This window comes from Falco biarmicus, chromosome 14, assembly GCF_023638135.1.
Source record: "Falco biarmicus isolate bFalBia1 chromosome 14, bFalBia1.pri, whole genome shotgun sequence".
In the NCBI taxonomy this organism is placed as follows: Eukaryota; Metazoa; Chordata; class Aves; order Falconiformes; family Falconidae; genus Falco; species Falco biarmicus.
Genome location: NC_079301.1, coordinates 3123974 through 3150702, shown reverse-complemented (window position 1 = coordinate 3150702; position 26729 = coordinate 3123974). Strand labels below are relative to the sequence as shown.

The following is a 26729-nucleotide window of genomic DNA, read 5'->3' as shown; positions in this document are numbered from 1 at the left end:
GGGCTGTAATACAAACTGCTTGCTCTAGCTCTTCACTGCCTAACCACCAAGGAGTCCAAAGCACCTTCTGCAGACCAGGCACTTTCACGTGCACCGTGAGATTTGAGTGGCAATGCACTTGTGTGGAAAGGACCAGAGCAGCTTTTGGCACTGTGGGTGGTGGGCAGTCTTTTAAGGCCTACCCTTGCTCTAAAGGGCAGACACGCTCAATCCTGAACAGCTATCCAAGGAAGCTTCCCGCCCTGTTCCCAGAAGACTAATGCCTGTGCATAGTTTTCCACTACATACTGAAAAAATGTCACCACAGTAAACTCCTAGAAAATCCATGCAAACCTGCATCATCTTACGTTTCTTGTTGACTTGAGGCAGCGTACCACTCAAAGGACGTAAATTTAAATAGAATCTAGGAGTAGAGCAGATGGTTTTTCCTTTATGCTTTTTTGCCCAGAATCTGATCAAAGAGAGATAATAAAATTTCTGCCATCCAGTCTTGCACTTGAAAATGGTAATTTCTTCACCATCATCACTTCCTGCCTTATGTCTGCATCTGTTTCCCTGGAAATGGCATACGAAGCCCAGCCATCTAATTTTTCTACTCCTCTTTCTGTGATGGAATGCTAAATGTGTCTTGTCTAGGAGCTCTATGAAGACTGACAATATCTGCTGATTCCTGCCTGAATTCTGAGTTTCTTGGGCCTTAAGATATAATTAAAGAAACAAAACACTTTGTCTGCTGTCCCAAGCAAGTTTAACTAATAGAATTCTTCTTCTCTAACCTTCACATTTACAGACTTCACCTTCTGTTGGACTCTGTATAAAAAAGTCCGACACTCTGCCTGAAATTTGGATTCCAAAGTATTAATACCTATCTGTGTCTGAACCGTGCTAAAAGCCTCACTCACTCCTGCTCGTTCATCATTTGTGCCTTGCACACATTCCATTGCGCAGTACTGCCCCACAGCGACACTAGGAACACTGTCTGCCTGTATTTCACTAATCATTCGCCTTTGAATTAGCAGCTGTCGAAGAAGAAACCGCATTTGCAATCTCTTCTAATGGAGAACAGGAGCCAATACCCCTTCATATCCGGGTGCTGAGAGTACCTTCGTAGGAAGCAGCATTTCTTTTCAGGCTTAAGTTTTCCAGCCAATCTGTTTGTATAGCAAAATGCGAAGCACGCGTTTTCACTAATTGAAAGATAACAGAATTCAACAGAACGAAGGACAAGCTACCAGCACAGTGACCTTTTGCAGTTTATATATCAGGGAAGTGCCAGAGCAGATACAGATGACGTTACCTCTAGGCAACAGTCTGATTGACATAGTGTACTGATAATGACTTCCAGTTTGTTCAAGGAAGACCACCAGATCCATTCCAACCCTTAGAAGAGTGCTTTGAAGAGAAATGGAGGATGAACAGAAGTAGAGTGATATACACAATGATAAAAGCAGTGTTTGAAAATTTTATCTTAGAAAACTTAATTTCTAATTTCATTCTTGTGGAAAAAGAATTTCACAGAAATTCTACCAAGATCAATGGGTGCTGCATATAAACTTCTGGGAAGAAAACAGTTGGCTACCTGCTACTTCTGCATTTTTAATATTTGTCAGCACTTTAAAACTCAAAACTACAGGTTTCTAACTTCCTAAGCATTGTTAATGCATTCTATACAAATTCAAACAGTATCGGTTTCATGGATTAAGCAATTTGCATACAGTTCTTCAAGTATTAGAGGTATGTGAAAACTCAATGCATAGTCTATAAAGGATGTTTTAGATAGTGATGTTTAAATACACAAGCAGCACACAGAACAAGAAGCCGTTTCCATTCACCTTTGTGAAAGAGGCAAATGACAACAAATGACTTTGCCATGAAAAAAAAGTGACTTGTTTATACAAGCATTAAAGGTAATGTTATTCATATAACACCAAGGGTACTCAGACCAGCAAGAAGTTGCGTTTCATTCCAGAGCTGAAAGAAAAACAACAAAGCCTCTGCAAACCCCATCCATCACATTTTTCTTTCAGATCAATGAACATCTGAGCCGAAGCATAGAGATATGTTTACATTTTCAAATATCCTTTGTGAAGTGACATTTATTAACAAACTTGGCACAGAGAAACCTCATTGTGAGGAGACACTGACAAATCTCCTTTTCTCAGCGTCTAACTGATGACACCAACAAGTGAATTCTCACTACTTATAAGCAGTGAGAAACCAAATATTCACTAAACAGAATCATGTAAGGCAATAATACAAGTGGGATATAAGAAAATACCTGATTAAATTGTACCTCACAAAGCATGTATTGTAAGGATTATTCCTTCCCTTCTTCCCTCCCTCTTATCTGTAACACTTTGCAAAGATTTGTAAGCAGATTTGTCTTAGCTTCTAGTACTGTACATATCCACATCTTCGGGGCTGGACTGACCATGGTCCATAAGTTTTGGATCAGGCTTAAATTTTGGCGTCTTCACTGGTCCTGTTAGAAATAATAAGTAATTCAATTAAAAAAAATAAATTTGAGCTTTAAGGGGGGAAAAAAGCCTATTTTGAGAATTACTGTATTACCAAATGCTTAGAAAAGATCAAAATATGTGTGTTCTAGTTAAAACTGTGTAAGTGATACAGGACAATGAAGGCATGTTGTAACTATGAGCATACAGCAGTGGATGGAGAGCAGGTCTTACTCCTGCTCTCTAATACTGCTTCCTGAACCCAGCTTTGCCCTACACACAGAAAGGAACGGAAAGCTTGGGACAGAAAAAAAGCCTCGGCTTTCTCCCCCTACGGCTCTCAGGAGCACAGTTGTCTGCCAAAACCAACTGAATCAGTATCTTCCTTGTGGCAGCTGCCAGACGGTAAGAATTCGGAATTAAGACAAACACTCATACCTAGATTCACTTCATGATTTCCAAACCCAATGAACTAAGTTTACTAAAACGTTGAGCCCTCACAGCCATCCTGAATGACAATGCACAAAGACCAATGTATTCAATGGTACTGTAATTCCAGAGGATCTAAGAAAGTATAAGGGCAGGTTTTCTATGTCTGTGCCTCCTACTACTAGTCTGCTTCTTTTCCAGCCACACCAAGTTGCTTTAACAAAGGATGCTATGTTCCCCTGAAAGCTTTGCCCCATTTGGACTAGTGAAAATAAACATCTCTGACAACACAGATTACTTTAGGGCATGGACATTTTTGGCTGTGTTAGGGTCATGAACTAACTCCACCCATGCAAGCGAAGACAGAAGTTATCTATATACATAAAACCACTGAAGACAGTCTGGCCTGAAGCGAACGCAAAACCAGATCAAAGCATTCCACAAACTAAAGCAGAAAAAATACATGTGCAAAGCAAAGAAAAATGTGAGTGTATATTATAGTGAAAATAAAGGGGAAAAAATTTAAAACCCCATTAAGTTCTGCTTGCTTTCCTGAAAAAGTTACACATTCCTCTTTTACCAACATCTGAAAATATAGAACCCGTTCAAATCAATGAACAGTAAATCAAATTAGCTGTTTTCACAAAAATTCAGCAGTAATCCCTTAAATTACACTTATGGTATTCTGACAGCAGAAAGATAATTTAGGTATTAAATAGAAGTACTTGATGATATCGTCACATTACTAACCATATGGGATACGGTCCACACTACATGGAATGAAAGAAAACATTACTGAGAGAGAACAACAAATATGTAAGAATTCTGATACTGGGACAGGGTCCACAGTGAGAAAATTAGCACCTCCCTGAGGCAGGGAAGAACCTATTAAATGATAATGTGTACAGCATATTCTCTGGAATAATATGCTATGACAGTCTGCTCCCTTTTAAAGCAAGGGTAACTACAACATCAAGTCAAGTAATTGGATTTGCAAGTTGCCTTGAGATTACACTTGAAATATTTAATTCACCTGCTGAAGGCACTGGATCTTTAGTACTCCACGACTCTACTGGAGACGATTCTGTTCTGTTAAATGATCTTGACTTAATAGCAGACTCAGGTTTTGTAGGAGAAATGTCAGTCTTTTTCTTATCTTCTTGCATAACTGATTTTGACTCTTGCTGCAGCTGTGAACCAAACATTAATAAAAAAGCACATGAGTATATGCTTAATACATTATTGCAAAATAAAGCCTTCAAGCCTGAAAGCTTATATTTTATGAAATTATTTTCAGATACGACATCATACAGAAATACCAACTCATGTTAAGACTCAGCTGCACACAAGGGACACAGCTGGAAAAAATAAAATGCATGGAAGCACACTCCAGTTGAGATACGACTTCAAATTCACATACAAGGAAATCTACTTTGTCATGAGTATATGCCATAAGTCTGATACTGTGCTTTTTACCTGAGACCCTCAAGGGATCCACAAGGAAGCCACTGTTAATTTACAGGTAAGGAACCTATAGTCTTAAACAAGACTGAAAGAGCATTTAGTTTTTACAGAACACTTACTACCCTTAGTTAACAGAAGACGGAAATATATATCATGTTAACACTCTAGTAATGAAAAATAATACATCGTTTTGGACAGGTTTCACTCAAGGTAAAATATAAAGTTAATAGAAAATGTCTTTACTGCATCAATTCCTTGTTTTGCTATCAGTTTAATGACATTTAACTGAATCTCATTTACAAAACTCAGAATTCCGTTTGTGCTCTTCAGTGGAAACAAAAGGTGAGGATCGTATAACAATAAAACCCATAAATTTAAAGCAAACTACTTCTAATTCAGAAATTTTCATTTTCTTTAAAAAGAGAAAAAAAATCACTGTGCAAAGCTGACATTTTATGCAGGGACATATCGCTTTTGTCAAAGGTTTACAAATTTCCACTGGAGAAAAACTCAGGCTGCAGAAAAAACATGTTTAATTCTGGGACGAACTAACCCAAATTCCCTGTGTAAGTTGCAGGAGGTTAATATTCCCCTCTACTTAGTAAACCAGCTGAGGCCTTGCCAGCACTATGTCTTATGTTGACCACTTTGCTTAAAAAAACCACACACCACAAATCACACACACACCCCCCCCCAAAAAAAAAAACAGAGAAAGGAGAAACTAGAGAAAGCTCAGAGAAGAACCAGAATTAGGCAAGAGCCAGAAAGCCTGCTGTGTAAGAAAAGTTTATACTACTACAGAGAAGATAACGTCAAAAACCATGATAAATTTTCCATCTGTAATAGGTCAATATAAAGACCTATATATTTACTGACCATTTATTCACTATGACTGCAATGAGGACAGGACAAGGAAAACAAACAAAAAAAAAAATCACACACACACACTTTCTATCACAGGGTAACTAAGAGCCTAGCTGGAAGGGTTGCGGAATTTCCTTCACTGATATGTTTAAGAATAAGGTAGTCATACCTACCATAAGTCTGTGTGCCTTTATCTTTAATTCAGTGGCCTGCTTAGGACCAAAGCTTGAATCAGAATGGAGTATTTTTGTCAAGATCAAAAATGAGCTTTAACAGAAGCTCATTCCTCTCATGCATCTTTCATGTACTGTGGGACTACACAGGAAGCTCAGTCTCACTAGCTATTGGTCTGAAAGTGGTATCAAACATTACATCAATTAAACACTGAAATGAGAAAAATATCAAAGGGGTTTTGGTGCCTCACGTAACACAATTAGTAATCTTAAACAGTATCGCAGAATAGTACTTGACCTTCTAATTTATTTTTTTCTCCCTCTGAATTCATAAGTTACAGTCAGAGCTTCAGAAAGCCTACCTTGGTGACATCTTCCTTCTCTGCCCATATTGATCGCACAGCTTCGTAGGTTTGATGGCTTGCAGAAAATAACTTTTTCCCTGTTACCTATTTTTTTCAGAAAAAAAATAACTGATCAGCAGCTTTAAAAACACTAAGATACACAGACCATTCAAATGAAATGCATCTTATTTGCATGTGAACATGCTTGATCCAATGCAAAGACATTGTAATAATCTACTTTTTGAGATCTAGTGCGTATTTCTCTCACACCAAGCAAATCCTAAATAATATTTCAACTGGTATTAGAAATCCACAGTTAGTACTCACATGCTACATCTACCTACTCAAAACCAAATCAAAACCCAATCAGCAAAGCGTGTTTTGGCAATGTTAGGACAATAGACTGGAGCACCAGTTTTGAAGGATCCAAACTTGTCTCACACTATGTTGGAAATGATCAAAGAGAATACACTAATACAAAAGGAAAAAAGCCTTAAAAGAGAAGCCCGCACATAGCCAAACCCTTCAGTCTATTTCCAAACAGTAATTTTGTAATACTGCAGTAACTATGGAGTACCTGTACAAATGCTCTGTAGAAAGAGTACTCCCCAGCTGCAACTACAAAAAACTGTGCAAATGGTGACACGTAACGCAAGTACACTGGAAGCAAAGATTTAGCTTCCTGAGACAGGGCATAAAGTACAGCGTAGCTCTCCTGTTCACTTCATCATTCAACCCTGACATTTAAGTCTTACGACAATAAGCCAAGAAATCCCACTGTCTCTTGAGAAACTAACCCTCACTGATTTGCCTATAAGAATAAAACAGCATACCAGTTTAGCAACTAAGATTGCCCAAAGATTTTAACCACAGTATAGGTCTTTGTGATACCTTTCTAAGTACTCTGGAACTATAAAAATACCAAACAAAACCACAAATTAATGAAGTAACAACTGATTCATCATGATGGAAAGACAGAGATTCAGTAGTAGTTTCTTCAGTCAGGTTTCAGGCTAATGTCCCACAAATTTTTCTGTCAAAACTTAAATCTGATCATTGAACTAAAAGATGGATAAGAACCAAACGCAACTAACTAAACTGAATTTTCCTATCTCAGCAATTTAACACAGAAGTACAGTTCTGAGATTACAAATACTAAATTTGACACAGAACTACAAAGAATTCTTATGAAGCAGTACGTGCTTTCCAATAGAGCAGGAAGAGATATACAGACTTTATCCTGCTTTTCAATTCTTTTGTGTAGAAAAGTACTGTGTGCAAGCAATTCTTACACACAAAATATTAAGTATAGTTCTGCTTTTCTACATAAAACAGGTAGGACATTCTAATCAGGTCAACAACTGCAAGATGACAGTAACTGGAAAACAAGGAATTCTAACAAGAGATGCAATTGTCCAGTATCTCAAATTGCTTATCTTATCAAGTTCAGGAATGCTTTACTTTTTATTTACTTTTATTTCAGCAAGATAAAATAATCTTCATTTATTTGAAAAATGAGGATTAGAAATTGAGAGGCTGCATTTTTAAATTCAGTTATTGTATTAATTTTTTATAGTTATGAAACTAACTCCTATGATGCATTATATGTTTTAATGAAGATGCATGTGAATTCTGACTCCTAGTCCCATGATACTTAGTTGAAGTGAAATGGGAATGTTATGACTAAATTCACTGTTAATTCAATGTTAAAATACAAGTAAACTTACCTTGGCAAATACCACTGACTGAGCCGGGTAACAAACAGAAATTCCTAAAGTAGTAAGTCCCAACGGATAAGCAATTTTCTTAAATCTAGAATCTGTATAAAGCCAAGTATTTCAAATAATTAGACACTAATGAAATGTAAAGCTAAGTAGTTGTACCAATTAAATGGAACTGTTTAACCTCTAACCATTGTTTACATCAAACATCCCTGTAACGACTGGATGAGAGAACACGGTGTGATTATAGTTTAGTACGGTCACATTTGCAGGAGATACCGATACTCTAACACTGGTTTCTTGAATGACAAATAATCCCAAACTCACTTTTCCAATATTGTGAAAAATGAGAACGAACGTCTTCTGTCATTTAGGAGCTGCTGTGGTCCAGTTTTGGGCCCTCACTTCAAGAGGAACACAGAGGTGCTGCAGCGTGTCCAGGGACGGGCACGGAGCTGGGGAAGGGGCTGCGGCACCGGCTGGGGGGGCTGGGGGGGCTCAGCCTGGAGAAACGGGGCTCGGGGGGGCCCCATCGCTCTGCGGCTGCCTGAGGGGGCTGGAGCCGGGGGGTCGGTCTCTTCCCCCAGGGAACCAGCGACAGGACAAGAGGGAACGGCCCCAGGCTGTGCCAGGGGAGGGTCAGGGGGGATCTCAGGAGAAATCTGGAAAGGGTGGCCAGGCTGCCCAGGGACCAGGTGGTGTCACCGTCCCTGCAGACATTTAAAAAACATGTAGATGTGGTGCTTAGGGCCATGGTTCAGGGCCAGGCAGAGCTGGGTTAATGGCTGAACTTGCCGAACTCAAAGGCCTTTTCCAGCCTAAAGGATTCCTATTCCCTAGCTCCACGCGTACTTTCCTGAGGACACAGACTGCAGCCAGGAGCCTGGAAACTGGGGCCTCTGTTCAAACGTGGGAACAGCTGGGCCGGGTTCAGGTTCCTGTTTGTTGAGAAGAAGCCCTGATGACAGGTAAGTTCAAGTCTGTCTTTGTTTTAATCCATCCACCAAAAAGTAACAGGATACGAGAAGAATGCTTTTACTAATCTGCTAATATTTTGATCAACGTATCTGCTTTGTGAAACATTCAGATAAAGACAGACTAATGTATTACAGATCAACAATTTCTGAACAGTATTTTCTGGCAGGTTAGGTATTATTCCTCTAATATTTACCTTGAAAGGGAAGGCGGCTGTATCTATTAAACCACCCTTTTAGCTACAAAGCTGCCGAAACCATGCCTTCCAATGTGTATTCTCTTGTACCTGTTAGCCAGATGCCAACATTCTTCAGTACCTTCCCTCCAAACCCTTTGTTTTCACTACATTCAGTAACCTTGCCTGTTAATTTCCTTCCGATTTCCCCCCATACAGACATTGTTTCCAAAAACCAATAATGAACAAACTCAAAACAAGTGCCCTACTTGGAATTTCTGTTGATTCCACCATTAAAAATCACTACATAATCCTGCTCTGTCTATTATGTCTTAGCCAGCTTCTAAAAGTAGTATTTAATATTGTCCCTTCAATGAATCAGGAAGGACCTTTTTTAAATACTAGTTACACAGGGTTTGGCCTATGGTTCAGAAAAGTCTTTTGAACCATTAGAATTACTACATGCTACATATTCCACACACCAATAATGAAAATAAGCAAAACCCCCTACCTTTTCTTGCCAGGACTATGCCAGCTAAGCCCGATATTGTAATTACACCAACTTTGGGAAGAAATTCTGGTGGTGGATTCTTCAGGTAAACATAAGCATCTTAGAAAAAAAAAACAAACCACACCAAAAAAAGGCATAGCAATTCAATATTAATCCTTTTATTTTATTTCCCACTTAAGAAATAAAGATGGAAGTAAAATTATGAATATCCAAAACTGAAAACAGCCCAAGACTGGATTTTTTGTTAATGAATGAAGGTGCCTTATTTTCCAGTCTACGTTAGACAGAACCAGAATCAGTCATTAAAACACAGCAGCAAAGTTAACAATTTTTCTCCTTAGATACTTTTATGTGTTTTGTAAAATGTTAATCTTTAGTAAACAAAAGCATATTTTTAAATTTCGATTTTACTATGGGTTAATATACATTAAATGAGACAACATGTATGTTGTAATCTCCCAATAAGCTATTTTCAAGGAAAATAACTTACCTATAGTTTCTGATACTGAACTTGAATGCTTATAGCTTGTGCTAGAATTAAGAAGCTGTTACATAATTGAGACACTTATAATGGACTTTCCATCCCTGCACGTTCCAAGACCTGACTGGACAGAGACACACATCAGCAACCTACCTTGGCCCTGCTTTAAGCAGGTACCTAGACTAGACGATCTACAGAGGTGCCTCTACAGAGAGATCTATGGATCTATAGAGATTCCAACCTCAATGATTCTGTGATACTAGGATTTTAAGAACAAAGCTAAAATCAGAGGAATAAGTACTATTTAGTTGGTCATTTCTCTCATTTGAGCACAGAAATGACACTCCATACTGAATTAACAGCAGTCCCAGGTTTCCCCACACACACTTGTGGGAAGTACCCCAGTGCACTCCCCTTCCAGCTGGTCCCCCTCCTCCCCCCCATGTAACTAGAATTTGCTGTTTCAGCCACCTTTCTAAGTCACTAGAAGAAACAACAGAAAATGCTCAATTCAGAGATACGATCTGCCTACCTTTTCCAAATTGAATTGAATCCATTATGCCATTTTTAACAAAGACAAAAGCATCCTACCAAAAAAAAAAGAAAACCAAACCAAATGTAAAATCTTTGCAAAAGTTTTCAGTACAAAACTACTCAGTTGGTACATATGGCTCAGCACAATGAGACAAAGAAATATTATGTAACTTTTAAAAAAAACAAACCAGATCAGTGAACTTCTACAGGGGCCATGCTGAGATCTATCTCCTTTTTGACTACCGTATTTATATTTTTAACTCTTCCATCCATACTTAATTTTTAAAAAAATATCTTTAATATAGTAAGATCACTTTCAAAATTGACATCTCAATCAAAACTCTCGGGGAGTAAACACCTGGACGCCAACTGTGTAATGTAAGAAAATTCAATTATAAAATACAATCTCCTCTTCCATTGAGAGACTTACTCAGTAAAATTGACTTTGCCTTTTAGTTTGTAAAAATGGTGCTCACTTTCACTGAAGATAAGCAATACTGATTTGGTCTAAGATGTGTGCTCAACTAGTTTGCATTACTCCCTTCAAATTTTGGTTGATTTAATTACAGGCTTTTCTTTCTCCAGAAAAAAAAAACTTCCACTAGCCTATTATTAGTATCATTTTCCTCAGATTGCTAAATACATTGAGTAAACACACATTCTTTAAGAGATTAATGAAAAAGAATGTAATCTTGAATCATTTCACCAAAATAATTTGTTTGCAGTAACACAGAATTTGTACCACCAGAGGTCACTGCTAGTCAATCTCGGAAACATTTGATTCAGGGCATGGAAAAGCGTGATACAAATTGATAACTAAATTATTTCAGTTATCAGTCACAGACAAAGTCTTCCCAGACCAGTGGAATCAAAATGTAGAGAAAATACAGGAAGACATGTTAATTTCTTCGCCTTTTTCAAATAATAGGGTCTACTTTGTTCACAACAGAAAAATACAAGCACAATATGTCATACTAACCACAGCCATAGTGTAGAGCTGTTATTTACTAGCAGTTAAGAGCATGGGACAGGGGACAGGTATCCCATTTCCTTCTATGCCTAGAACATTCATTAACAGAGTTGTGTGGTATTTTTGATAACTAATTAGTAATAGCCTGCTTTAACAGTTACATCGGACACACTCAGTTTTGTCTTTCCTAAAGTATCTAAATCAGGTCTTTTAACCCACCCTTTGGAAGCAGCTCTCTCTGTGGACTACACCTGGAATTTCAGATTCCTAAATGCTATCAAATTCTGCTTGCAAGAATTTACCTATGTAACTCTTGCTGTAGAAGTTAACCAAGAGATATTTCTGAATCTGACACTGAGGGCTGGCCCAGATCCAGTGTAGTACTGACGGAAGGGGACCTATTCAACTCACTGTCTTTTGATTTGCAAACCAGGAGAACACACATCTCCCACTATAAGCACAGCAGAGAAAAATGACAGAAGGGTTCATTTTTGCATCTTAAATCACAGGTGTAGGCTAGTACAAGAAACTGCAAAAAACCCTCCAGGATGAGTTTTCCATGCTTGCTTTCCAATGTTTTAGTCTAGTGCTGTCAGGCACTGTGTAGGAACCTTGGGATGCAGGTACTTCTTACCCTGCACCATCCAACATAGCGGCCGGTTGTCTGTCTTACTGAAGAAAATTGCTTCTGCAAGTGACCAGGCTGTTCTTCTATGTATTTCGATTTCACAGGTGGCGGACAGTAAATTGGAAGCTGGAAAGAGAAGCGTAACTGTACTGCAGGGAAATAATTTTGTATACTGATTACTAGTTACACCAAATACTGTTTATCAAGACAGCAAATCCTTAGTGTTCCCATTACAGCAGACAAAACCTCTATATTGAATTATGCTCTTCTATATTTACAAATTTTACACGAGTGTGACTACAGGTTAATTCTTCAGAAATTAAAATTGAAAGCACTGTATAGGTTCTAAGAAGTAGAATTACTGAGTATGACAAAATTACCTTTTATGCAGAAAAAGTGCAAGCAAAAATAGCTAGAAGATGCATGCACGTATTACTAGAAATTGTACAATAGAAAAAGACTGTTATTATCAGTATTATACCCTTTTTACCTTTTCTGGCTTCAGTCTGGAAATAACGTAATATTGAAAATGCAGTAAGATTTTAATAACTTACTAGTGAAACACTTCATGTTTTCTTTGTGCTACATTGGTTGGTTACTTAGGAGGTAATTTTAATCACGTACTACTTAGCTATGTATTTTACTTACTGGGTAATATAATTCAATGGAAAGAGATGGTATTCTGCAGGTTCTTCTAGTATTGTTTCAAAGACTGACAAACAGAAAGATTCTTACCTGATTTGGCTTCACCAGCTGACTTTTTGATTCCTTTTCTGTTGCTGCATATACGGTAATGCATGCAAATGGCAGACCAGAAGAAACAGCTGCCAGTTTTGCGACCTGGGACAGACAGATGAAAAAAGGGACTCTTAAGGCAGAAATAAAATTTCACCCCAGTAAAATCTGGATTTTCCTGTTGTGTTGTGCTTCATCAAGTCTGCGATTAAAGAGGTCGCTTTTAAAACCATTTTAAAACAGTATGCCTTTTCGGAACCTCTTCTGTCTTATATAAAGTTTTTTCTCAAATTACAATGGTAAAAAAAAAAAGCTAGAGATCACCGATAACAGTTACGTCTAAAATACAAGGAAGAATTTTGTGTTCAAAGCCATGTTGATGCTTCCGTTATCCCTTAAGGTATATTAAGTTCCAATCTATTCAACATACAGGTATTCCCAAGTCAATGAGTTACTTGTTTCAGCAAAAAAGTGCCTCAGTTTTATTTACAGGAATTCTCCATGACATCAGACAAAACGTCAGCTCCTTTCCATTCCAATTCGTAGAGTGGTTCAGCTATCACCTGTTTGCAGTAACTGCATGCTGACAATTAACGGAAATGAAAATCAGAGCATCACAGCCTGGTTTGGGCTGGGAGGGAGCTGACAGCCCCCCGAGCCCCAACCCCCGCCAGGGGCAGGGACACCTCCCACCAGCCCAGGTTGCCCCCAGCCCCGTCCAGCCTGGCCCTGAGCACCCCCAGGGATGGGGCACCCACAGCTGCTCTGGGCAGCCTCTGCCAGCGCCGCCCTCACGGGGAAGAATTTCTTCCCAGTATCTGCCCTAAGTCTGCCCTCGGTCAGCTTAGAGCCATTCCCCCTTGTCCTATTGTGACCAGCCATATGAAAGGTCTGTCCCCATCTTTCTTATAAGCCCCCTTTAAGGGGGGCAGTAATGGGAACTAAGAATCACCTGCTGAATCTTTCAAATCACATACATTACTATGTAAATTACAGATATACAGGTTTGGTCATGTCATGGTTTAACCCCAGCTGGCAACTAAGCACCACAGAGCTAGTCAGTCACTCCCCCTCTGCCCTGTCAGAGGGATGGGAGGAGAACTGAGAAAAAGGTAAAACTCAAGGGTTGATATAAGAACAATTTAACACCTGAAATATAATAACAACAACAATAACAGTAATAGAGAAGGGGAGATGAATGAAGTCCAAAGGGAAGTTAAAAAAAGCAAGTGATGCACAGTACAACTGCTCACCACCCCCGGACCGCCGCGCAGCCAGTCCCCCAGCAGTTATCTGCAGACCCTGGCCAACCCCAGTTTATACACCCAGCACAACATCCCATGGTATGGCACATCCCCCACCTTGCTGGGGTCAGCTGTCCTGGCTCTGCTCCCTCCCAGCGTCTTGTGCCCCTCCAGCCCTCTCGCTGGCAGGGCCTGAGAAGCTGAAACACTCTTGACTTAGTGCAAACATCACCCAGCAACAACTAAACCATCAGTGTGTTACCAGCACTGTTCTCACCCCAACCCAAAACACAGCACTGCAGCTGCTACTGAGAAGAAAATTAACTCTGTCCCAGCCAAAACCAGGACACATCATGAAAGCTTGATGTCTACTTAAAACATTAATTTGGAAAAAAACATTGTATATTACACAAAGCTTAAACTCAAATGCAGCTTCAAATGAGTATTTTTTAAATTGCTGTCTTCAGATTCCGGTCAGAGCTGGCACTAAGCACACTGGCATACTACCTATTAAAAAACTTGCCACAACATGTTGAAGCATTTGCAACTTTGGTATGTTACGGCTTCTTCTGTATCAGTAAAGAATTTTCTGTCCTGTTCTTCATCTGAAGCATTTTTGAAACTTTAAAAATGTGGAAACAAGTATGAAAAATGTTCCCAGGGTCTGCATAGAGATGATGGTGGTGGTAGAGTGCCAGAAAAATAGAAAGCAAGGAAAAACCAACTTGATTTTGACAAATACCTTAAATCCCTAGTATAAAACTCCACTATATCCTCATTGTTATCTCATCTTCCAATTGGAAATACCCTGTCAAAGGAGAGGGGTTTACTCCATACCATTTATTTATAATAATAAAACCACAATGAACATGAAGCCAGGCAAAAGCACCACCCTGAATGAGCTCAGTTTCATGAGAAATCGATCACAAGCAGATCAAACTACTCAAGACAGCACGACACCATCGCTTCTAAAATAAACTGTGCGATCATCAGCAAAACTTTCAGACCATACAATCACAGTGCAACAGAAAGCCACAGGAGAACAAAGGAGGATGCTGCAATGAGGAGAGGACTGTTACGAACCAAGGGGAGAGCAGACAATACCAGAGCTGAAAGCTGTAGGATGAAGCTAAGAATTATTCTTCAGCTACGATTTTTTTTGGCATGGGAAGCTAAGGGGAGGCAGGGTTACTCTAACGGTCTTTATTAATATATAATATGCCCACTCTTAAAACACAGCCAGTGTGCCCCTTCCCTCTCCTTGAAGCATAAAACTTTCTTGTCAGCGTAATTATTGCACCACCCTAAAAGCCTGCTAGTGGCTACCTATTTCATGCTTTTCTTCAATATGTAAATGGTAGGAAAATGTGGAGGACCGAGCTCGTTTTGCTTCGAGAAACAGAACCCCACCACTTTTTCTTTTCAGGCCAGGATGACGTTATAACATTTCTGTAATGCAGCTACATCTGCTGGAAGCATCAAAACAAGCCCACAACCCCAGCACAGCCAGGCTGGCAAGTCTCAGCTGGCAAAGCCATCACTGTAAGCCAGCCATGTTGACCAGCATGTACTACTTGCTTAATTTACATAGTGACAGTCCAAAATACCTTTGCAGATGAAGTGATGCAGGCCAGGGGGGCACTGACAGAGAACTGCTAGGCATGGCCACTAGATGAAAGCTGGGGATACAGCCCTAAGGAACTCACTGTGGCAGGAGTCCCAGTCAGCAGAGGTGGGGACAGCACAGAAGCATGTATGAAAACACAGCCATGCCGAGATCGTGAACGCTGACCAGCACTGTGAAAAAGTTCAGTTAGTCACATGCTGACAAAAGGTTTAACATATAATGGTATTTAAGGTTAAACGTGGATGATCTAACATGCTTAGTACAACTTTGGTTATGACTGCTACACTGAGGAGTACTTGCCATTCCTCCTTTCAGTGCCCAACAGGGCCACCTCTGCTACCTCAGCTGTGCCCAGCACGGGAGGGCAGCTCTCCCAGCACTGAACCACCCCCAATACAGAAAAGAGGGACAGAGGGTGGCAAAAACCGACATATGAACCAATTAACACAGTAACTGTCTTTCTGATAAAGCCACTTAGACCAAAATGCCAGTCTGGGCCACAGAAGGTTGTCTACAAAGGGACAGCCACCTCCCACCCCTAAAGTCTGTATTTTTGAAGATTTATTAAAGAAAACTGTTTAAAACCTATAATTCAGATTGCTTATTTCAGTACAAGATGCTACGAAAACACACCAATTTTCAGTAGATATGAGAAGGAAAATAAAACTTAAAAGTGAGAAGTGAGAAAGCATGAAAAAGTTTTAATGTTCACTTAAAATTTGATTAATCTGTTTTAAAACCTCTCAATGGAGTTTATTGTGCTAAATGTAGAAGAGAAAGCTATAAGGGAATGATGAAAGTACCCAATTCCTGACTGTCAGTAATTGCTTTATTTCGGATGCCTGAAGACAAATGCATAAATGTTTAAAACCCTAAGTGAACAGCTGTACTATCTAACATTTACGGTGGCATAATTATTCCAAGGTTTCACTCTTTTCCATTGAAATCACAAAGAACCGAGGTGGAAGAAAAGGAACATCACCTCGACTGCACTAAAGAGGCTTTACTGCATTTAGCTGTTTCATCCTCTTCCTTTACCTAATGACTAAGTATGTTAAAAAGCCCTCAATTAGCTAAGTTGTTTCTAGTATTGACTTATAAAAACGATTTCAATAAAAATTACTTCAAAGCATACTATGTATTAAAGAAGGAAAATCATACATTGTTTAGTTAAAAAATCAAAAGTTATTTTACCTATGAAATCTTCTGAAAAAAGTTATTGAGAATTAAGAAATAGCAGGATCACAATCATACCAAACACTACTAAAGAAGTATGGAGAAAAACATCTGCAACAAGCTCCAGGTGTCAAAAGTCCTGGAATTACATGGTCAACCAGAAGAATGACTCCAGAATGTCAGCTGATGATTGATGCAAACAAAAATCACTTTAATGATTCAGGAAATATTTTAAATATTTTTTTTTAATTGAAAGACTTTAATTCAACACCTGCTCTGCTTTTTACTACTAGCCCTGCGTTTATCTGAATGAACGTTCTGACCTAAACCCTATGAAGCTAACAAAAGAAAATCACCCAGATTTTCGACAGATCGAAATACCAGCAGTTACAAAAGCCACGAGCCCAGATGACATCTTCTGGAGATGAAGTCTGTACGAACATAGTTCTAAACATCTCCAGGATTACAGACACCAGAAATTATACTGGAAATTACTAGCCTTAACGCCCTGATGGGGGAAAGGTCAATGGCAACAGTTATAATACTTCCTGTAATGCCACCGCCATCACATTGCAGCACGTACCACCAGTAGGCTGTTTTTCTTCCCAGGCATAAAAAGCACACCAGTTATTTCAAAGCACTAAACAGTGCAGACTAACAGAGACGGTATTATTTTTTATGAGCAGACTAAACAGCAATTTGCTGAAGAAATTTATTATATGTTCTCCACAGAAAACTGTTACAGCTATGCCTTTTAATAGCACAACTACAGTAAAACCAATCAAAATATAATAATGAAACTGTCAAATGTACCTGGATAATTTTGGTTTTAAGTCTTTGATTTCAAACTATCTACTTCAAAGTGTCAGAATCTTATCAAAGATGAAAAATAGATTCTATAAAAAAAAGTTAAAGCCACGTCACTATAAAGAATTCACTCTCTTCCAACTTGAAAGATTCAGAATACAAACTAAAGCATAATAAAACCATTATTGAATTTATGTTGATCTCCAACACATTAAGTATTGTTTCCCATTAAAACTGCAAATTCTATATACTTGCTTCAAGAACTGGAGCACAAATAAGGAAACTTGCCATGAAGGTAGGAACAAGCCTCACAACAAAACCTGGTAATCAAAGGAGCAGACTATATGCAAAAATCTGATGCATGCGTGTATATATATGCCTTCTATATCACAAAGCCAGAGCCTACCAGCTGGATTAAAATAAGAGCAAATTTCAGCAGCTACTGCATGTCGTATTTTCAGCAGAAAGTTCTTACTCAAAGAGTAATAAGCACAGGTTTTCTCCTACCACTTACACGTCTTGAGGTCGAACAAAGAACTGCCTCCTAGGCTTTTCATTTATTTTTCACAGGCGCTACATGAGACGCAATGACTGCCAAAAGCTTCTAGGCCTAATCCAGTATTTTGATTTGGATATACATTTACAAAGCTCGACTGACAACTACAAAAAACTGCACGAGTGGAACAGAGCACCCTTCCACTTCAACTCAACTTACTGACACTACAGATTTGTTCTTAACCTTTGTCTGCCAGATGGTAACCCACAGGGAGTAAAAACTTCAGAATGTAACTCTATAATAACTTTTCAAAGTAAATAATAAAGAGCACACACACAAAGTTATGTCACTTGTCTGAAGATATGGAATCATTCAGATTAATGTACTAAACTGTACTACTTCGAGATGACTTCGCCATACAGCAAAGCCAAATACAGCTTCTCTTTTCTGGTACTTGTCTTGTAACAAACTGAGGTAAAAAGGCTTCATTTTTATTCTCTGGCCATCTGTCCTCATTCTCATCATCTTTTCCTTTGCAAATATATACACATTTTAAATGTTTTGCAACTCTAAGTATGAAGATTCGTGTAAGAGCAACCTACTCAGCACTATGACTATGGAAACTGGAAAATTTGTCTAAATATCTGAGATAAAAGCCTAGCTTTTTACAGACACCTTTTCCTCCTGTTTAAAGACACTGTATGGTCTCGAGAATTAGATATTGCAGATACTTGTGACCCTGTTAGTTTGTAAGGGCATGATTTTAACATCCTCGTTTTAGCGATGTGTAACGCCACTCCACAATGCTACCACCAAACCAGTACCTTGGTGTTCCATCTCGAGTAAGGGGCAGCAGTTTCAGAGGCTGTAAGGAGGCGGAGAACAACCAGAACAAAAGTAAGAAAAATACTTTTTTTTTTATTCCCTGTGTACAATTTAACCATCGCCTTACCCTGCTCTCTCTACCTCCAGTTCTGTAAGGGAGAAGGCAACACCGAGACCTCTGACTTTCCCACCGCTCCTTCATCCGACCGCCCGGGGCCGGGCTGAGGGGACGTCCCCGCTGCGGGGGCGGCCTGCGCGGGGTGACGGCACCGCGGGGCTCCTCAGCCCGCCGGGCCCGCCCGCCGCCGCCGCCTGCCGGCCCAGCGCACCCCCGCTGCGCCCGGGCCCGGCGAGGCCTGGGCGGCGCAGCCCCGGGCCTGGGCCGTACGCACCGGCGCGGCCAGCCCTGCCTCTGACCCGCCGGCCCCGCAGCCCCGCCGGCACAAGGGGCTCCTTCCCTCTCCGCAGCCGGCGGGGCGCCCGGCGGGCCGCGGGGGCTCGGCCCGGCTCTGACGGGAGGGGAGCGTGCGGGCAGGCCGCGCTGCTCCGGGAGCCGCCGCACGGCGGCGGAGCGGCAAGAGGCCCCGCGGGGCGTCCTCCGGCTCCCGCAGCGGCCGAGCGTGAGGGGTAGCCGGGCCCAGGGCAGCCGCCCCAGCCGCAGCACCGCCCTCCTTCCCACCAGGCGGCACTCACCTTGGCCGCCATCTTAGCGACAGCCCCGCGCGGCCGCCTACGGCGGGCGAGAAGGGCCGAGCGGGCGGGGCGGGGCTGCGGGCGGGGCGGGGCGGGGCTGCGGGCGGGCTCCCCTCCCCCTCCGCCCCCCGGGACCCGCGGGCGGGGGCGCCGCCCCCTCAGCCGTAGAGCCGGGGCGCGCTGTCCCCCGCGGCTCCGCACGGCGCCGGAGCCATTAGCGGCCGCCCAGCGCCTGCCGCCTGAAGGCGCGGGCACGGCCATCTCCCTGATCCTCGCGTTATTATTATTACTTTTTCCCTTAGCTCCTAGAAGAAAACGCTCTCGCCTCAGCACCTCCTCCAGCACACCGGGTGACTGACTCCATGTCAGCCCAGAAAGAGCAAACGCCCCACGTCCTCATTTTAACACACGACCCCCCCCCCGCCCCCTCAGCAGCGCCCGCCCTGCCCACGGACGAACGGCTTTGGGCGGGGGGGGGGCGGGGGGGGGGGCGCGCCCGCGCTCTCGGCCGCCCCGCGCGCTCCCGCCGTGCCCGCGCCCCGCACGCGCCGTTCCCGCCCCGGCGCCCCGGGCGTTACAGAGCGCACACGGCAGCACAACGTCTAAGTGCAGATAATTCGTTTATTGAGGTCCAAATATACAACTGAAGTTCACAACATTTTATCCCCCTCCCCCCCCCCCCCCCCCCCAACCAAAAGCTTCTTTTGAATTTAGGAAGAATAAATGTTCTTTTTAATAATGTACAGACTCTATCTCTTAAATAAGTTAATATCTTTGAAAAAAGAGCAATATGTTCCTTTTTTAATGTTGCAGTGCAACTTACAACTTACACGTCTGTGCAATGTACCATGAGGTATATGCCCAGTGAGCAACACACAGTGAAGTTTTCCATTCGTAAATTTTCGTTGTAGACACACAAAAAGTTACCAAGTTAATCTGTGATAGAAAAAACGCAGCCGGTTACGGTAATTCACGCGGAACTCATCTGAAAAGAGGGAGAAAAGAAACCTAACGTTCATTGCCTATAGAAACTATTGGGTCATCTCTTGACTATATAGACAAGTATAAAATTAAAAAGACTGTTGTGAAACTGAAGAAATACTGTATCACCCAGGGGTTGAAACCCAGTTTTACCTGCATTCGCCTAGAGCAGTTAATTTTCTCTCTCTGTAGCGTCCATGAGCTGAGGGGCTTCACTACGGCGTCGGTCAAGCATCTGCTCCTAAAAGCGCTTAAGCAAGGTGGTGGCTATAGAAAAGTTGCAAACTCTCCTAACCTGCGGTCCGCTGGGACATTCCCCCGGCACAGGCAGGTGGGTCCCCGTCACCTCAGTTCATCTCACAGCTGGTTAGAAAAACAAGGCTGAACCATGGAAGATTACTGGTGTTTGAAGCTTCGACACTTCAAACTTTTCAAGATGGCTCTAAAATACGTATTTTTCATAACGACAGAAAACATGTATTTATTTTAGAAAGAATCATCCACAACATAACTTTGTGTTAAATAACAGTTCTGCCTCTAATACATATATACATACTGCTTGTAAACAAAAAATGCCCACAGGTCATGGAGTCTCCATGATTTTTATACAAGGCGCTATAGATTTTTTTGTTATTGAAAACAGTCCTAGTGAAAGTTTGGTTTATAACCTCCTATTGCTACAGAAACAGTAAGAATGTTGATATTTACAAAGAAACAAAGACCATGGAGACCCCATAGCATTATTTGCTAAAGATTTTAAGTCGGTGGGGTTTTCAAAATACACGTCAGCATGTTCAGATTTAATTAACAGTACAGGTTGAACACCAGCAGAACCATACTCTAGTGCTTTGGTATTTCAACCCCTGAATATACAAAGACATTACTACAGCCTACTTCACAGTTTAATGCAAGTAAAGTGCAAGCCATAGTACAAGGGTGTCCTACATTTTCATACATGTAAGCATTATCTAAAAAAGGCTCTCTAGACAAGTTTTATTAGCTACTTTAGTAAACTAGACAGAAGTCACCTATGGCCCAGCAATTAATGGTCTTACAAGGATATTTTCTTTGTAATACAGTATGTGTCAAAAGTAAAAAGTTTATTAATACTAGTGCATTTCTCTTATATCCTAACCTGTTTTCTTTCCAGATTTTTAAGCTGAAATCCTTGTTTCTCAGTAAAACAGAAGTCTTAACTGGTAACAGGGTCTTACTGGTATTTTGGCCAGTGAACTCAATTTCTTAAGACATACTTGTTTTGTGGTTGCTAGTGAAAAAAATGCAATAAAGTTAGTATGTATAATGTGGCATCCTTATTTAAGCTGCAGCATTCGGACAGATGCATTTACAGTTTGTAAAAATATCTGTATTGATACCCTCACCAACGCCTGAGAACGAACAATATTCTAGAAATGGGAGGACAGAAACTAGAGGGCCTAGCTGGTCAAACAACAGTTTGTCGACGTATTTTATCGTTTTTACAACACTGCTCTCTTTCAAATACTGCTCATACAATGGCATTAATGCATACAGCAAAGTCCCTAATTGTTACTTTTAACACATGTATGTGCTTGATAAAAACGGAGAGATACCTGTCTGGCCTGCATTAAGAATGAATATGGTTCTTTTCCTGAAGATAATGACAGGCAATATCTGTCTGCATTTTTAAAATATTTTTACTAAGAATAGGTCCTGGTAGTATAATCAGCTATATCAAAAAATGATGAAAGCTTAAACAATATTATTTGTAATCCTCCTTCTGAATGTGGAAGTGTGGTATAAACCATAAAACATAGAAACTAAGCTTTAAAAAAACACTTCTTCGACTGTTACCGGTATCAAGAATAGAATCTCCTGCCTACCCGTTAGTGAGTGGAACTGCTTAGAAGTACAGCGTTATGCTTACTTGTCATGGGAGTAAAGAAAATAGTTTTAAAAATCAACTAGAAAATATAACTTCCTAATTTTGTATTAAATAGCAACGTATTTTCCATTCTTCAGCTGATATGGCTCAGAGCTGACCTTCAGGTGCATGCCCACTTAACGGCTGTTGAGACCCTCAGCCTCACAGTGTGAATTTGTCTGGGACAGGAGGAGGTGGGGAGCCGAGCCCCGTGGTGGCTTGCCTGATACTGCTGCTCTGAACCTTAGCTTTAATAAGGGAAACATTCTAGAAGAAAAAGAACTTTTTATTACTCAATATAAATTAGTTAGCTAATATTGCTCCTTCAGTCTTTCTTGTTATTACCCGTTTTTGGTAGTGGTGGTGAGTAAACATAATTTGGCAACAGGGAAGATGGCGTGTTGTCTCTAGAGAGATTTTTAAGCTCAGTGGTCTAAGGTAAGGTATATGTTACCCAGAAAATCTACAAACCTACACTCCACACAAAAAGGCACCGCTGTTACCTGCGCCCTTCCATCTGTCCCAAAAACGCACAATTTCCCTATTGTGATCACTAAGAAGAAATTAGAAATATTTTATCAGACCAAGCTCCATTTATTTCTCTAACATTACACTGCAGATATGTGGTGTAACATAAACGATATTTCCAGGGCTGAGGCGCAGTAATATAAACAGACCTGTGCTCTCTTGCTTAAGGAATCTCTGCAGGACTTGCTTATGCTAATAGATTTAGTGTTTGAACTATAGATAAAATCATACATAGGTAGGCTTCCTTTGTATTACAGTTTGGGGGCAGCTGACAGGTATTGCAGACGGGGCTTAAGTTTTGTTGATCGGTTGTGCAGCACCTTGCCTTAGCCAAAGATTGCTTTAAACAACCCACCTTTGAAGCACTGTGGCCCCAATTGCATGAAGTTTGTCCAAACCGTTGGTGAAATACCCCAAAATAGCTCTGCCTGGCAAAGCTGTCCCACCTCAAAGGGCCAACAGCCAAGGTTTATCGGGTGTAAACAGCCCTCTGATATATCACCTTGGTCGGAAGTACCACTAGTTTTTTGCAGAAAAGAATGCTTTTAGTACTTTGGAAGACACCTAAGACTACAGGAGGAAAGAATATAGCAAATAAGGTATGTGATAGTCTTAGGTCTGATTTGTGTTACTTGAGACAAAGAGAAGAGGTACAAGAATCTGTTCTTCTCAGATTTCTGTTGAGTTAAACAATTTTTACCAGATTCTTCATTTTCTTCCAGAAGTCCTACTAACATTCCAAGTGAAACCTTCTAAAGCTCAGCAGTAGAGTTCAACAACTTTTGATGAGGCTGAGCACTTCCCAATGCCTCTGTAAAGTAACCACTTTACAGCGAGTATTTTGGCCTGGAAGGCTATAACTGCTGAAGATAGTAAGAATGAAGTTAAGTGGCCACGTACATCTAGCAATTCTCTGTAACACTCATTTCTTCTTCCTTGGAAGAAGCAAGTGGTGCACCACATTTCTGGCTTAAGAGACAGGAGTCTAGATTTGAATATCAACTGACATATTCAGAATTCCCTGCTTGGAAAAAATGGAGAATCACATCCTCCAAAATCTTTTAGTAGTGATGGATCAGTCTTTCCTTATGGTGCTAAAGCAGTCCAAGAAGTGGTTATGATGTATTTGAGAAAGTACAACTGTACCAGAAGTTGATGGAACAGCACGGGGTGGGGTGGGGGGGTTGCCAACCAAGTGAAGCAACCTCCTTCGTCAGGGAGGGCGGACACCCTGTGCAATCCAACGCAGGCCGATCACTGTCCAGACAAATGCAATCCTGTCACAGGCTGTGGGCCCAGTATTTCTGTGTTATTTGTATTAAAGAGCCACGGACGTACAGACTGGCGAGAACTTCCTCCTCCTTTGATTCTTGTTCACATCAACAACAGAAAGCTCAGGAAAGTTTTCACTTAAATTAATGAAACGGTCTCAATTTTCCCAGGAAGTGCTGCTGAGATAGCTACTGAGATAGCTTTCAAAGATCCAAGTTTTCACTGAATACAGAATAGTATTAAAAAAGGAGGGAAATCAGTAGCTTAGGGGGAGCATTAAGTCAGTTATAGTAAAAAATAGCCAGCAACAATAAGGCTAAGCTTGTGGAGTCACAGAGAAAGTCTGCTGGCTGAGGGCCATTGTACCTGCAGGAATCCTGAATGAAGACCCTAACTTTAAAAAGATACAGATGAATAAAACACATCCAAACAATGTTTTCATGTTGTTGTGTATGTTAAAAAACAAGTTTTATCTAAACATACAGGCAGGAAATCTAGTAAGTTAATTAATGTATGACACTGGTGCTATTTATTTCCTTTGATGAACTCAGCAGCAAAGGATTTTTTTTTTCTTATTTAAAAATATGGGATCAAAACTACCATAATCATTTCGGCTGCACTGTACAGTCTGTTTGTGTACCTTTTGGTCAAGGAGAATTTCACATATTCCAATACGTAAGCAGGATTTGGTGCATGGATTTTTAAATACCGTATCTGTATTGCACTTTGCATTCCAGTTATTTCAAAAATCATGAAATTCCAAGTAATTGTGCTATGGTGACTTTGCACATTACTTTCTATAGTATAGCTAGGTTAGTGCCTAGATCCAGAAAGAAGAAACTACTGGTGGGGAGGAAAGGACTGCAGCATGGAGTTGAGTGCACATGCAAAAAGTATGGCAAAATTCTTGTGAAATTACTTTCAAATGCCAGCTGACATTGTGAAAGAAGAAAATCTTTGTACTGCTTAATTTAGCAATTTGGCTTGCTCTAAGGTATAAACAATACTAGACAAATATTTCAAACTTTTCTCCCAGTTAATCTTAACCCCAGTATAGGAAATTTCTCCAGTGTATCTCAGTTCACCTTATGAATCTCTTGGTTAATTTGTCTTGACTATTCAGTGCAAATCATATTTGATGAGAACTGCTTTCCAAGAGCAGAATACAGACTCATGGCTCCAAAAACTTCAGAAAAGATGAAGTTATGACACTGAAAAATTTTAAAGATAAGCTGAGAAATGTATGATCTCTTAACTTTTTATCTCATCTACTCGTATTTGAGAAATATATTTTCTTTAACTTCCAGAAATAAAAATTCAGATTGCCTGTTTTCTTTACTGTTTGTGTTATTTTTGAGAAATATATCTTCCTAATAATGTTTGTCATTTTCAGCTGTATCTGTAAGTAGCATTTTAGAAGAGAAATAGCTTGTTTCATTGTTTTCTAGGGACTATATACGTGGAATATGCTCAGTGGACAATTGTAATTTCTGTCTTGAGTTACAGTACAGTGGCATTTGAAACCTGCTTTGAAAGCTATTTTAAAATCATGCTTAAATTTCTTTACGAATATGGAAAATTCAATCCATGTAACTAATTCTGTGACCATCTATCACTGCTTGCAGATACAGTATGAATTGTTTTCTAAATGGATTCTGTAGCTGACCCCATTGCTTGCTTCACTGCATAATATTTCCTCCCACCTTATATGAAGGCTAGTATAAAAAAAATTTGAAATGTTAACTTTTGGAGATCTTATATGAACAGCTAGACAAATTCTCTTGATTTATGTTTCTGCTATTCAGCTGTCAAGTAACTACCATGTTCACATAGCAAATACATTTCAGTTTTGTTCTGTGTTTTGCATGAATACTGCAACTCCAATGTTGGTGAAACTTATGGTGGAAAGCTGCCATGCCGTATTTACTGTGTCTATTTTATTACCTCAGGTGCTTATACAGAGGGGGAAGTACATGTTTAATATTCAAGCAAAATATATACAGTGTGATCCTGCTCCTCTGAAGTCTTTTGCTTCTTACTGCTACGTCTTTTGCTTTTTACTGGACTTTTTTTTCATTTACTTCAACAGAAATACAGTTAAGCTCTGATGTGTGCATTTAAGGAGCCATTGTCTTCAGGGATGCTTAAGCACAGAGTTGATGTCTTGGCTGAAGCAGGCCAAACATGCCTTCATATTGTATGCTCCATCCAAATGTTACGTGTGTGTTTCAATGACGCTGAGACTCAGTTGCCTATGTGCTGCAAGGAGCTTCCAACAGCTATCAGTACTACTCTGCTAATACTGTGGTTCAAATAAATGCCAGTGCCAATGAGAGTAAAAAACAAATCTGAATTGTGTTTCTTCAGCTGTTCTATTGGGTTTACATGGCAAGGTTTTGGTAGCAAGGGGCTGCAGGGGTGGCCTTTCCGAGAAAAGACCAGAGGCTGCTCCCATGTTGGACACAGCCCATTCCAGCTGGCTCCAAAACAGACCCACTGCTGGCCAAAGCTGAGCCCATCAGGCAGGCTGGTGGCATCTCTGGTGTAACTTGTTTAGGAAAGGGTAAAAATGCTGCACAGCAGCTGTGAGAGAGAGTGAGAAAAATGTAAGAAAAACAACCTTGTATACGTCAGTGTCAGTGAAGAAGGAGGGGGAGGAGGTGCTCCAGGCACCAGAGCAGAGATTCCCCCGCAGCCTGTGGAAAAGACCAGGCAGC

At 40.5% G+C, this 26729-nt stretch overlaps 1 protein-coding gene across 4 annotated transcripts; it reads right to left on the bottom strand.

Moving 5' to 3' along the window:
- Positions 1–2078: 2078 nt before the first annotated feature.
- Positions 2079–19456, bottom strand: APOOL (apolipoprotein O like). 4 transcript variants are annotated; one of them, XM_056359339.1, is made up of 9 exons: positions 19329–19456; positions 12461–12565; positions 11732–11851; positions 10126–10180; positions 9113–9211; positions 7458–7549; positions 5749–5835; positions 3919–4075; positions 2079–2482 (listed from the first exon to the last, which is right to left on the bottom strand). In XM_056359339.1, exons 1-9 carry the CDS (start codon positions 19338–19340, stop codon positions 2385–2387), a joined length of 825 nt encoding a protein of 274 aa, XP_056215314.1. In that variant the 5' UTR covers positions 19341–19456; the 3' UTR covers positions 2079–2384. The 4 variants fall into 4 exon arrangements, with proteins under 4 accessions (XP_056215314.1, XP_056215313.1, XP_056215315.1 ...); XM_056359338.1 differs by lacking the exon at positions 19329–19456 and adding an exon at positions 18763–18885; XM_056359340.1 differs by lacking the exon at positions 10126–10180.
- Between the last annotated feature and the right edge of the window lie 7273 nt (positions 19457–26729).

Excerpts from the sequence above, each read along its gene's own strand:
- APOOL (XM_056359338.1), bottom strand. The coding sequence starts at position 18,837 with ATGAAGGAGCGGTGGGAAAGTCAGAGGTCTCGGTGTTGCCTTCTCCCT. Across the intron at positions 11,852-12,460 it reads AGCTGGTGAAGCCAAATCAG|CTTCCAATTTACTGTCCGCC; the intron begins GTAAGAATCTTT and ends TTCTCTTTCCAG. Across the intron at positions 4,076-5,748 it reads AGAAGGAAGATGTCACCAAG|CTGCAGCAAGAGTCAAAATC; the intron begins GTAGGCTTTCTG and ends TTTGGTTCACAG.